Source organism: Trichomycterus rosablanca, chromosome 1 (assembly GCF_030014385.1).
Source record: "Trichomycterus rosablanca isolate fTriRos1 chromosome 1, fTriRos1.hap1, whole genome shotgun sequence".
Lineage (NCBI taxonomy): Eukaryota > Metazoa > Chordata > Actinopteri > Siluriformes > Trichomycteridae > Trichomycterus > Trichomycterus rosablanca.
The window spans coordinates 17,215,451-17,228,754 of NC_085988.1; the positions used below are offsets into that span (position 1 = coordinate 17,215,451).

Consider the following 13,304-nt stretch of genomic DNA (forward strand, 5'->3'; position numbering starts at 1 on the left):
TGAATATTTATTGATTTCATTGTTTCCAACTCACAAGTTACTTCCTGGACTGTTCGATTCACATGTAGCACGGGACTCAATTAAGAAAGCTCAATAGAGCATGGAAGGAAATTACCAAAGTCATAAAATGTAATCATCTGAATGATGTACAGCCGGTTGGCAAAAAAACACAAACAGCACATAAAAAGAAGCCTGAATTAAAAATCACTGTATTACAACACAGCAATAAATGTGGGTTACATGCTCAGATTAGCTAAACTACCCAATATTGACAAATGTATACAAAGTTTTTGCTAGTACTGTTTTTGTCAGTGATCATTTACAATAGAGGCTTAGGTTATGCATTGTTTTCCTGTTGTGTTGTGATTAGCCATTCAAATAGCAGCAGCATATTGAATAAAGTTGGGAAGTGGATAAAGGGCTTCAGTTAATGTTTACATCTAACATCAGAATGAAAAAAACACACTGGTGAGACACTGTGCACATCAGTGTAACAAGGCCATTTGCTGTGGAGATAGTCGGCATTGTTTGGTTACAGAATCATGTCCTTTTGCCTTCCCAAATTTGGCTGGCAGAGGGGGTATGGAGGTGCAGATGACCCTTAGTCTAGTCACCTGTGATTTGTTGAGCTTTAATTTGCTCCAGATGGGAGTGTTTCTACATATCATGGTTTCTCACTCTCAGACTTGTCAGCTTCTCTGTCCATAAGATGCCAACTACCATTTGATCTATTTTCAGGAAACCTAGCTGACATCACAGCAGTTTGGAGGTGTCATGTTTGATCAACACTGGATAAGCAAGCTGCCCCAGAAGCAGTGTGATGACTGTTTTTCCAGAGCAGTCTATACATAGTTTTAGTTCTGCTCTATCCCTGATCTATCTGTTTTGTTGTGGATGTTTTTGTGTCTTTCAGTGTTACTTTGTTTTATTGTTACTTTTATTTGTGTTGGTTAAGCATCTTGCACTTGGATTTGTTTTAAAATCTCGTAGAACTGCTGTAGCCCCGTGCCTTAAGTAGCAAGACGCAACTCACCCCGTTACACAGCAAAGAACTAACAAAAACAACAGAAAAATTGGCCAGACAAGTTTAAGTTGAAAGTAAGGCTACAGTAACTCAAATAGCCACTCTTTTCTTTGTGATTAGTAGAAAAAACATCACATAACATGCAGCATTGAACTTTGAAGTGAATGGGCTACTGATGAAGAAGGCTGAGAAGAGGTTTCACATCTGTCAGCTTAGTATGAGTACAGTGGATTCAGAAAGAACGTGGATTCAGAAAGTACTCAGATCCCTTGACTGTGTACTGTGTTGCTGATTTGATTTTGAATGGATATAATTGCAACGTTTAAATATTAATCTACTCTTTATTATCCACAGTTTTACAAACATTTATTTAAAAAAAACAAAACTGTATCCTGTTTTGCATTCTAAGGATGAAAACCAAGCAATGAAGTCCAAGGAACTGACCCCGTAACTCTGTAATTACATTCTGTAATAAGACCAGGCATAATCAGTGCAAATATCAGGGCATCCAGGCAAAAAGGGCCTTGGTGAGTGAGATAAGAAATAACCTAGGGCTCACTCTAAAAGAGCTCCCAAGTCAAACTCTGACTGGTATGGCAGTTCCTAAGAACATGACAATGACCCAAAGCATACAGCCAAAACAACACTGAGGAAGCTTTCCAGCAATTCTCTGACTGCCCTTGAGTGACCAGATTTTATAACCTTTTAAAAGGTCTTGTAAAATATGTTTTCACCTTGTCATCTTTGGTGATTAAGTGTAGACTGATTGGTAAAAATGCAATAAATTGTACAGGTCTACAGTGGCATATTAAAAAACTAGACAATTATTTAAAAAGTTTAAATGTTACCTGGTCTGCTGAATATTAATTTCTGCATTGGTAGGGTCAGAATTTGGAACAAAATGTTAGTTCTTTTTTGACAGGAATGAAACTTGATGTGTCACAGAATTTGGAGATGTCCTTTATATCTAGTGATTACATCCCACATAATGTCCATGTCTATGCTTGTGTAATTGTAAACACTGGCCTGATGTTATACAATGTTATGGGACTGTTGGGAAATGCAAATAAAAACAAAATACAGTGTATTGCAGACAGTATGAACCGAAGTCATTTCATGTTTTGCCTGGTCCTGTTTATTTAATTTATTAATATACATTTATTCCTGCATTGTGTTGCATTTTGCACATTATAAAAATACAGGGCTTTTTAAAGGTGTGTTATACCAGCTAGTGTCTTGAGGAGCTTATGAGGTTGTTTTTTAGTTTCTTTAACTTGGCCACCATGCGTCACTGGGTTGTTTTTTATTTTTTATCTCAGAGTAGGTACAAAGCAGAATACACAGTGGAAAAAGCCCAGTGTGTGTATGTGTACAGATGTGTGTATGTGTATAGATGTGTGTGTCTTAAGGACAAAGAGAAAAAGAGACAGAGCAGAGTGTGTTAAGTTCTTATCTCATCCTGTCAATGCCTGGCAACCAAGCGCTGGAGCTCCACCAGCTGCACTGTGTACTCTATGGTTTAAACATACACACACACACACACTGACCCACACTCGTACCCTTGACACAAATCTCCCCACACTCCCACACACCTCAGAGGATCCAGGCTGGTCGTTAATAAAGCTGGGGGGACAGCAGAATGGGACCTCGTACAACAGGTGAGAGTGAAAACACGTACGCATTCATGTTTAGTGTGCCTTACTACATATGTGTCACAAATAAAAGAACAACAGTTTTAAACAAGTGAAGAATCACACAGGGCAGATGTTTCCAAACAAGTTTACAGTACGATTGCAGTTATAATGAAAGTTCATTATTGTGACACAGATGGCAGTAACATCTGTCAAAAAATCCTGTCAGCTGGCAAATGTTTCTCAAAGGAAGACCGACTGATGTCTGTGTTTAAATCATTAGGAAAGAAAAGAGTAAACAGCTGGAAATAATGATGTGTGATGCTCATGCATTAGTGCAATATGTAAAAACAAAAAGAGCAACTAATATTTAAGTGACTGATAATGTAATTATTACCTGATCAATATGATAAAACATTTCAATTCAGATGATAGTGGTCTTTTTCAGGATGAAAAGTGTCTGAGAAGTGTCCAGTGTCTGAGAAGTTACTTAATGGTTTTATAATAATAATTAGAAATATTACTATTATTATTATTGCCATTGTTGATGTTGTTGTTATGATACTGCTATTTATATTGCCTTTGCCACTGTCAACACTTAGACCAATAATTTTGGACCACTTTGGCAAACTTAACACCACTAGAATCAAAACACTAAATGAGGAAAAATCTTTTACAAGTATTGTGTTTACTTACCCCTTACTCCAGTCGGCAAGGCAGACTGAATTTGTTTTGGAGGCCTGTGATAGCCAAACACCCTACTAAGATTATTATGTTGCTTTTTCCTTTTATTTATCAAGTCTGATTGTGATTTGTTCAGATCTGAAAAAAGCTGGCCCTGGTGTAGCCGGCTAGGTTGAAAGTAGGGCATAGTGTTCAATTTTTTGTCTTCCATTTACATTTTACATTTTCAGCATTTAGCAGACGCTTTTATCCAAAGCGACTTACACAATGAGCAGAACACGATGAGCAATTGAGGGTTAAGGGCCTTGCTCAGGGACCCAACAGTGGCAACTTGGTGGTGGCGGGGCTTGAACCGGCAACCTTCTGTTTACTAGTCCAGTACCTTAACCACTGAGCTATCACTGGTCTTCTGCTGCTGAGAGATACCAGATTGCATCCAAGGAGAGCACGTCGCTGTACACGCCTCTTCCGACATGTGTACAGCCCTCCTCTTCTCTCCCCTGCATTCTGCACAGGCGTCTCTTCCGCTAATCAGGGTCCTTACACAGTGTATGAAGACCCACCCACCAACACACAGTCTGGCCCCCACAATTAGTATCTGCTGCAGGCACTGCCAATTATGCCCGCCACATGGTGCCCAGCCGACCGGTGGCAACACAGAGTTTTGAACCGAGGAGTTCAGAAAATTGGTGCTAGATGAAGTGATTGGTAAAAATGCAATAAATAAAATATAGAATAAAAGATAGTTGCAAAACTGTAAAAAAACACCTTCTTTTCACTGCTTTTCTATATCTGAGGCCTCTGTGTTTAAAGGGTTTTTTTATTGCTTATACAGTGTATCACAAAAGTGAGTACACCCCTCACATTTCTGCAAATATTTTATTATATCTTTTCATGGGACAACACTATAGAAATAAAACTTGGATATAACTTAGAGTAGTCAGTGTACAACTTGTATAGCAGTGTAGATTTACTGTCTTCTGAAAATAACTCAACACACAGCCATTAATGTCTAAATGGCTGGCAACATACAGTAAGTGAGTACACCCCACAGTGAACATGTCCAAATTGTGCCCAAAGTGTCAATATTTTGTGTGACCACCATTATTATCCAGCACTGCCTTAACCCTCCTGGGCATGGAATTCACCAGAGCTGCACAGGTTGCTACTGGAATCCTCTTCCACTCCTCCATGATGACATCACGGAGCTGGTGGATGTTAGACACCTTAAACTCCTCCACCTTCCACTTGAGGATGCGCCACAAGTGCTCAATTGGGTTTAGTCCATCACCTTTACCTTCAGTTTCCTCAGCAAGGCAGTTGTCATCTTGGAGGTTGTGTTTGGGGTCGTTATCCTGTTGGAAAACTGTTTTCGAAGGGAGGGGATCATGCTCTGTTTCAGAATGTCACAGTACATGTTGGAATTCATGTTTCCCTCAATGAACTGCAGCTCCCCAGTGCCAGCAACACTCATGCAGCCCAAGACCATGATGCTACCACCACCATGCTTGACTGTAGGCAAGATACAGTTGTCTTGGTACTTCTCACCAGGGCGCCGCCACACATGCTGGACACCATCTGAGACAAACAAGTTTATCTTGGTCTCGTCAGACCACAGGGCATTCCAGTAATCCATGTTCTTAGACTGCTTGTCTTCAGCAAACTGTTTGCGGGCTTTCTTGTGCGTCAGCTTCCTTCTGGGATGACGACCATGCAGACCGAGTTGATGCAGTGAGCGGCGTATGGTCTGAGCACTGACAGGCTGACCTCCCACGTCTTCAACCTCTGCAGCAATGCTGGCAGCACTCATGTGTCTATTTTTTAAAGCCAACCTCTGGATATGACGCCGAACACGTGGACTCAACTTCTTTGGTCGACCCTGGCAAAGCCTGTTCCGAGTGGAACCTGTCCTGGAAGACCGCTGTATGACCTTGGCCACCATGCTGTAGCTCAGTTTCAGGGTGTTAGCAATCTTCTTATAGCCCAGGCCATCTTTGTGGAGAGCAACAATTCTATTTCTCACATCCTCAGAGAGTTCTTTGCCATGAGGTGCCATGTTGAATATCCAGTGGCCAGTATGAGAGAATTGTACCCAAAACACCAAATTTAACAGCCCTGCTCCCCATTTACACCTGGGACCTTGACACATGACACCAGGGAGGGACAACGACACATTTGGGCACAATTTGGACATGTTCACTGTGGGGTGTACTCACTTATGTTGCCAGCTATTTAGACATTAATGGCTGTGTGTTGAGTTATTTTCAGAAGACAGTAAATCTACACTGCTATACAAGCTGTACACTGACTACTCTAAGTTATATCCAAGTTTCATGTCTATAGTGTTGTCCCATGAAAAGATATAATGAAATATTTGCAGAAATGTGAGGGGTGTACTCATTTTTGTGATACACTGTACACTGATACATTTATGTGAAAAATGTAGATTTGTCCTAGCAGAACTGCCTTAAATCAAATATACTGCTAATTTCTGGGCATAAACTCCTACTTTCAGGTCTTCTAACTACATTTGTAAATCAAAACATTTAAATGAAATCAGAACACAATCAGATTTGCACTTTATCAGACACTTCACTTAAAAGATGTTTTGGACAGAGGATACCAAGTGATGAAGTGTATCTGGTGTTTTGTTTTGCGGCATTCTTCACACATTAGGGACATGTCAGTACTGCAAGCAGGCCAGTCCAGTATCTGTACCCTCTTCCTCTACAAGTATGCTTTTGTAATGTGTGCAGCATGTCATTACATTACATTGTCTTGTTGAAGAATGCATGGACATCCCTGGAGAAAGATGTTGTCTTGAAGGTAGAATATGTTGCTCTAAAATGCTGCTCAGTGTAATTGTGAGGCAGGATATTTGCAAGTCATTATTGCAAGCAGCAGTGCATATCAATGGAAATAAATAAGACTTACGTCCTACATTTGTTTATCCTGTACAAATCTTACTTTCATCTTCTTGCTTTTTTCCATAGTTGGACCATCCAAACAGGAGAAGGTTGTGAACAAGCGTCACCATGGCAGCCGGAATGATGAGTATTACACTGAGTCTACTGTACTCAGCAGCCCAAAGTCAGGTGTGTGTGTCAAGTCAAGTCAAGTCAAGTCAACTTTATTTATATAGCGCTTTTTACAATATACATTGTCTCAAAGCAACTTTACAAAATCCAGGACCAACAGATACAAAAACCCCTGTTGAGCAAGCCGAGGGTGACTGTGGCAAGGAAAAACTCCCTGAAAATTACAGGAAGAAACCTTGAGAGGAACCAGACTCAACAGGGCCCATCCTTCTTGGGTGGTCTGGAGGATACTTTAAATAAATACACGATTTACACAAATCATACAAACACAGAATTGAATGATCTAAAAGTCATACAGTGGTAATAAATAGATAAATAAACAATTAAATAATAATAGAGTTGTTATCCGCTCTAGTCTTCAATAAAGTCTGTAGTGATTTCTTGTCGTTGCAATTACTCCAGACCCGTCACATCTGACAGGAGCAGCATCGTTGTCCCGGCAGTCTCGACTTTAATCCTTAACCTCGGCGGGTAAACAGGTTTCCATCAGAATGCCCTCGGGGTAAAACAACAGAGAATGTAGTTAATAATGTACAATGCTAGTTGACAAACAGTTTTACAGAGAGTTTTAGACTCCGGCAGCCCTAATTATTACAGCATAACTAAAAGGGAGAGCGAGCAGGTAACAAGGTCATGAAGGCTTTCACAGGACATCAGCGCCCATCTCCCCACCGTCATCAAACCTGAGTGATTGGACAAGAGAGGCAGAACGACAGCGACCCAACATCCCTGATCACCACAAGTTTCTATGACCAAGAACCCCCAAGCTCTGCGCCTTTGTCTATATTAATCAAAAGCCTGAGAAAATAAATATGTTTTCAGTTTAGACTTAAACATTGAGACTGTGTCCGAATACCGAACAGAGGCAGGAAGATTATTCCAAAGTTGTGGAGCTTTGTAAGAAAATGCTCTTCCACCAGCCGTGGTCTTTTTAATTTTAGGAACTATAAGTAACCCTGCATCTTGTGAACGAAGTGGACGTGCTGGGTTGTAGTAATTAATAAGCTCACTCAGATACTGTGGAGCCAGACCATGTAGCGCTTTATAGGTTAGTAAAAGTATTTTGTAATCAATGCGAAATTTAACTGGCAGCCAGTGTAGAGATGATAGAACAGGAGTGATATGATCAAATTTTTTAGTTCTAGTTAGCACTCGAGCTGCTGCATTTTGAACTAACTGGAGTTTGTTTAAGGATCTACCAGAGCATCCAGTTAGAAGAGCATTACAATAATCTAACCGATAAGTTATAAACGCATGGATCAGTGTGTGTGTGTGTGGTTTGTGTATGCATCAACACATGTTTCAACCAACTAAGAGATGTGAACTTTTCATGATGCTGGAATGTTGGAATGCTTTTTTTCATATTGCCTCTGTTATTGCATGTCATAATTAATTATTCAAGATTGTTGAACAAAACCCAAAAATACACAGTTTTGTAAAACAATATTTGTATATGGAACAAAGTGTTTTTAAATAAACTGGCCACTTACTTTAAAAACTGGTTGCACAGGCTTTAGCTACAATGACTGCAACTAAACAAATTTTTATACTTTCATATTAGTACTTCACATTAGGTTTAAATCAGACACACTACTTAGTCTTGGGCAGCACGGTGGCTAAGTGGGTAGCACTGTTGCCTCACATCAAGAAGGTCCTGGGTTCGATTCCCAAGTGGGGTGGTCCAGGTCTTTTCTGTGTGGAGTTTGCATGTCCCTGGCCACAAATGTTCAGAAACTCTTATTTACAATAGTATTTAGACTGATTTTGTGTTCAGGTGCAACCTGCTTACTTTCATTATCCTTTATCAATTCTATTTTCAACTCAATGATTAGACATAGTTTGTAAAGGCTCACACCTACAGTATATATAGGTGTAGAATTCACACAGCATTGTAGGACAAAAACAAGCCATGAAGTCCAATTATGGATTATGGCATCGATCAAGGCAGGGATAGAAAACAATATCTAAGTATTTGTGCATTCCCAGGACTGCAGTTGCTTGATCATTTTTATGTGACAGAAGCTTGGCACAACCTTGAGCCATCCTTAACTTGGACATCCAAGCTTTAAGTAAGAAAGTCCCAATGGTCACTACAAGAGAGCTCTGGTCAGATGAGATAAAACAATGAACAGAACATTGGCAGAACATTCACTATGTCTGGAAAAAAGCTGCACTGCATCACTTGTCTAATATCATCCCTACAGTGAAACATGATTAAGGATCTGGCGGTGAAACATCAGGCTATAGGAGTGCATCTCAGTGTCTGGGACAGTGAGACTGGTGAGGATTAAACGACAGAGGAAATCTTAATTAGACCAAATGCAATCTTAGAGTGGGGCAACAGTTCACCCTTCAACATGACATTGACCTGAAGCCTAAGGTCAGAAAAACCAGTGGTTTCAGGTCCTTGAGTGGCCAAAGCCCAGACTTAAATCCATTGAACATTTGTGGAGAAACCTGAAGATTCCACACAAATATTCCGTATCTGGGATGGGTTGTAGAGATTTAGTGGTGCAGTACGTTTATGATTTTATACATCTTTTCACAGACCTGACAAAGTGTGTATGACAGATGTGTTTAATAATGTGTGTTTATGAGGCTGCTCAGGTGGCGCAGCGGTAAAGTACGCTAGCTCACCAGAGTTGAAGGTTTCGAATACATCGTATCGAACCTCAGCTCTGCCTGTCCAACTGGGCTGGGTGGCAGTATGAACAACGATTGGTTGTTGTTCAGGGTTAGGGGTAATAAAGTCAGATCATAGGTCCTCATAACTGGTGCGACTGCGACCCCTGCTGGCTGACTGATGGCGCCTGCACAAGGCTGAGGAACAATGCTGATGGGGGTGTGGCCCTCGGTGCACAGTGCCTGTCAAGTATATGAACTCAACTCGTGCAGGTGAAAAATGCAGTCTGTACTGACTGTACGTACCGGAGGGGGCGCATGTCAGTTGAGAGGCGTCCTCAGTCAGCGGTGAAGGGTCGAATCAGTATAGAGGACACAATCAGGGTAATTGGACACGACTAGACTGGGGAATGAAAATTGGAGGGAAAAGAGGGGAAAAAATATAATAAAAAAAATAATAATGTGTGTTTATGTGTGTTTTGTCAGTGTTGAAGAGGCAGGTAAGTCCAGAGGAGTTGCAGACACCTGGAGGGAGGTACATAAAGAGGACATTCACTGTGAGTGTTATTTATCCATTACACACATACAGTGAGGGGAAATGAGTATTAATAAACTTATAAAAAAAAAATTATTTTAATACATTTTCAGTGTTTATTTTGTTTATTTTAAATTTACACACAATGTTTTTTTTTACTTTAATACCACAAATGATAAATTTTATTACCTTGTTGCAAAGCTGATATAGGAACACAGCTTTGAGATATTTACTGTATGCTAACAGTTTTTGCAGCATTTTTTCTTTTACTTAACTATGGACCTGGGAACACTCAGAGCTTTAGATACTGTTTTTTTAATTCCTGCACTGGTCTGTGTATTTCTACAATTTATTGTTGAAATTATTTTACTATTTTATGTTCATTTCAGCTTCTGATTTTTAATTAATTAGACCATGGGTAAAGATGGTGTTTTTATTATAAAATTAAATTCACGAAGCCCAGGATATTCCCAGGATATTTCGCAAGCACACCAGCGGCGAGATTCTAAGCTCCTGGGTTGAGCTACTGGTCGGCTCGGCGCTAAAAGTGCCTGCAGCAGACACCAATTGGCCACTGTGTCTGCTGGGTGTGGAAATGACCGGACCAAGTGGGTGGGGTCTCTAAACGCTGTGCAAGGACTCTGGTTAGCAGACCAAGGGGCCTGTGCAGAAGCACGGGTTTAAAGAAGGGGTCCACTAGGACTGCAGGACTGCGTATGAGTCTGAGGGCACATGAGCAGCAACATACCCTCCTCTAACGCAATCAGGGATCCACAGCAGCAGAAGAAAATGCATAAATAAATAAATGAATTAAAAATTAAATTCACAAAACAATTCTGAAAACTTTTTAAATCCATTGTACATGATCATGAGGTTTTTGACATTCCTTTCCAGAACAACTAGCTTTAATATGTTGCTTTTCATGATTTGTTACTACAACAGCCTCCACTCTTAAGAGCATTTGTAAAGTCAGGCATTGAAATGGGACGACGGTCTGACTTATAAATGACTTTCCAATTTAAAGTTATTTACTGGGGTTGATGTCAGGGCTCGGTACAAACCACTGGGATTCCTCCACACCAAACTCATAAAACCATGTCTTTATGAAACTTAACTTGTGAACAGAAGCACCTTTCCTAAATTGTTGCCATAATGTTAAAAGTATATAATTAATTTAATATAACTGATCTTATACTTCTATTCTATATTATGTCTGTATAGTGTACATTTGCATCATAAATGTACAGCTGATAAGTCTACAAATACAGACAGCTTAATAAATAAACTGCATTGCGTTCTTTTATAGATTGTTGGTGATGATGTTGGTTGGGGTTTTGTTGTAAGGGGCAGCAGTCCATGTCACATTCAAGGGGTTGATCCCAGTGGCCCAGCTGCTGCTGTAGGAATGAAGGTGAGAAAAACAACATTGACAGCAAACACTGGGTAATAGATGAAAACAAAGCAAACATTTGAAATATTTTCTTTTCACATTTATTACGCAAATAAAGATTTAGGAGAATTATTAAATTAGCTATTCTTCTTTTTATTGTGTTTTACAAAACATTAAAATGGGGTTTGTATAACAAACATAATCATAATCATATCTGGGAAATGTGTGTTGTGTGTCGTTTAGGTGTGTCAGCTGGTAGTGTGTGTAAATGGAGTAAACGTTTTGGAGATGGATTATCGAAAAGTCAGCAATCTCATCCTAACTGGACCTCGCACTGTTGTTATGGATGTCATGGAGCCGGTCGACTGCTGAGAATTCAAATAAAATAGCTACAGTGGGGCCAAAAAGTATTTAGTCAGCCACTGATTGTGCAGGTTCTCCTACTTAGAAAGATGAGAGAGGTCTGTAATTTTCATCATAGGTACACTTCAACTATGAGAGACACAATGAGAAAAAAAAATCCAGAAAATGACATTGTAGGATTTTTAAAGAATTTATTTGTAAATTATGGTGAAAAATAAGTATTTGGTCAATAACAAAAGTTCAACTCAATACTTTGTAACATAACCTTTGTTGGCAATGACAGAGGTCAAACGTTTCCTGTAAGTCTTCACCAGGTTTGCACACACTGTAGCTGGTATTTTGGCCCATTACTCCATGCAGATCTCCTCTAGAGCAGTGATGTTTTGGGGCTGTCGCTGGACTCATGGGCAACATGGACTCCACAAATTTTCTATGGGGTTGAGGTCTGGAGACTGGCTAGGCCAGGACCTTGAAATGCTTTTTACGGAGCCACTCCTTCGTTGCCCGAGCGGTGTGTTTGGGATCATTGTCATGCTGGAAGACCCAGCCACGTTCCATCTTCAATGCTCTCACTGATGGAAGGAGGTTTTGGCTTAAAATCTCACGATACATGGCCCCGTTCATTCTTCCCTTAACACGGATCAGTCGTCCTGTCCCCTTTGCAGAAAAACAGCCCCAAAGCATGATGTTTCCACCCCCATGCTTCACAGTAGGTATGGTGTTTACTCAGCATTCTTATTCCTTCAAACACGACGAATTGAGTTTTTACCAAAAAGTTCCATTTTGGTTTCATCTGACCACATGATATTCTCCCAATTCTCTTCTGGATCATCCATATGCTCTCTGGCAAACTTCAGATGGGCCTGGACATGTACTGGCTTAAGCAGGGGGACACGCCTGGCACTGCAGGATTTGAGTCCCTCTCGGCAAAGTGTGTTACTGATGGTAGCCTTTGTTACTTTGGTCCCAGCTCTCTGCAGGTCATTCATCAGGTCCCTCCGTGTAGTTCTGGGATTTTTTGCTCACCGTTCTCATGATAATTTTGACCCCACGGGATCGAGGGAGATTATCAATGGTCTTGTATGTCTTCCATTTTCTTACAATTGCTCCCACAGTTGATTTATTCACACCAACCTGCTTGCCTATTGTAGATTCACTCTTCCCAGCCTGGTGCAGGTCTACAATTTTCTTCCTGGTGTCCTTCGACAGCTCTTTGGTCTTGGCCATGGTTGACTGTTTGAGGCTGTGGACAGGTGTCTTTTATACAGATAACGATGTCAAACCGGTGCCATTAATACAGGTAACGAGTGGAGGACAGAAGAGCTTCTTAAAGAAGAAGTTACAGGTCTGTGAGAGCCAGAAATCTTGCTTTTTTGTTATTGACCAAATACTTATTTTCCACCATAATTTACAAATAAATTCTTTAAAAATCCTACAATGTGATTTCCTGGATTTTTTTTTCTCATTTTGTCTCTCATAGTTGAAGTGTACCTATGATGAAAATTACAGACCTCTCTCATCTTTCTAAGTAGGAGAACCTGCACAATCAGTGGCTGCCTAAATACTTTTTGGCCCCACTGTATTTTTTAAACAGTATTGACAAACAACTGGATAATTTATTTGAGTAACATTACATTAATAACTAGAAGCTCTATCTGACTATAGATAGCTAGGGTCAAACCTAAACTTTGAAAGGACATTTGTCATTTTCTGTGATTAATAATTGAAACATATTTCTTGGTCCAAAACATTCATGAATATATATTTTTGGGGGTTTATTTTAATGTATGACAAACTCTGCTAAGTCAAAACTATTATACAGCACATCTAATATGTTTTGTATATTAGCAGTTTTCTTATAAATCATTGCTTTTTAAGAAGCATCAACAAACCAGTTTAACCGAATTTGTTAGATTTATGGCATGGATTTAATTTATTAACACAGTCTACATATTCT

The 13,304-nt window shown here is 39.9% G+C and overlaps 1 protein-coding gene across 1 annotated transcript; it reads left to right on the top strand.

Moving 5' to 3' along the window:
* The first annotated feature begins 2,580 nt into the window (after positions 1-2,580).
* LOC134302363 (DEP domain-containing mTOR-interacting protein-like) lies at positions 2,581-12,766 on the top strand. The gene is made up of 5 exons (XM_062987479.1): positions 2,581-2,682; positions 6,333-6,434; positions 9,546-9,616; positions 10,901-11,005; positions 11,228-12,766. The coding sequence occupies exons 1-5, from the start codon at positions 2,664-2,666 to the stop codon at positions 11,354-11,356; spliced, it is 426 nt and encodes a 141-aa protein (XP_062843549.1). The 5' UTR covers positions 2,581-2,663; the 3' UTR covers positions 11,357-12,766.
* Positions 12,767-13,304: the final 538 nt, after the last annotated feature.

What these genes read in the sequence shown, in the direction of transcription:
- LOC134302363 (XM_062987479.1), top strand. An exon ending in ACATAAAGAGGACATTCACT is followed by an intron (nt 9,617 to 10,900) that starts GTGAGTGTTATT and finishes GTTCTTTTATAG; the next exon opens with ATTGTTGGTGATGATGTTGG. An exon ending in CTGCTGCTGTAGGAATGAAG is followed by an intron (nt 11,006 to 11,227) that starts GTGAGAAAAACA and finishes TGTGTCGTTTAG; the next exon opens with GTGTGTCAGCTGGTAGTGTG.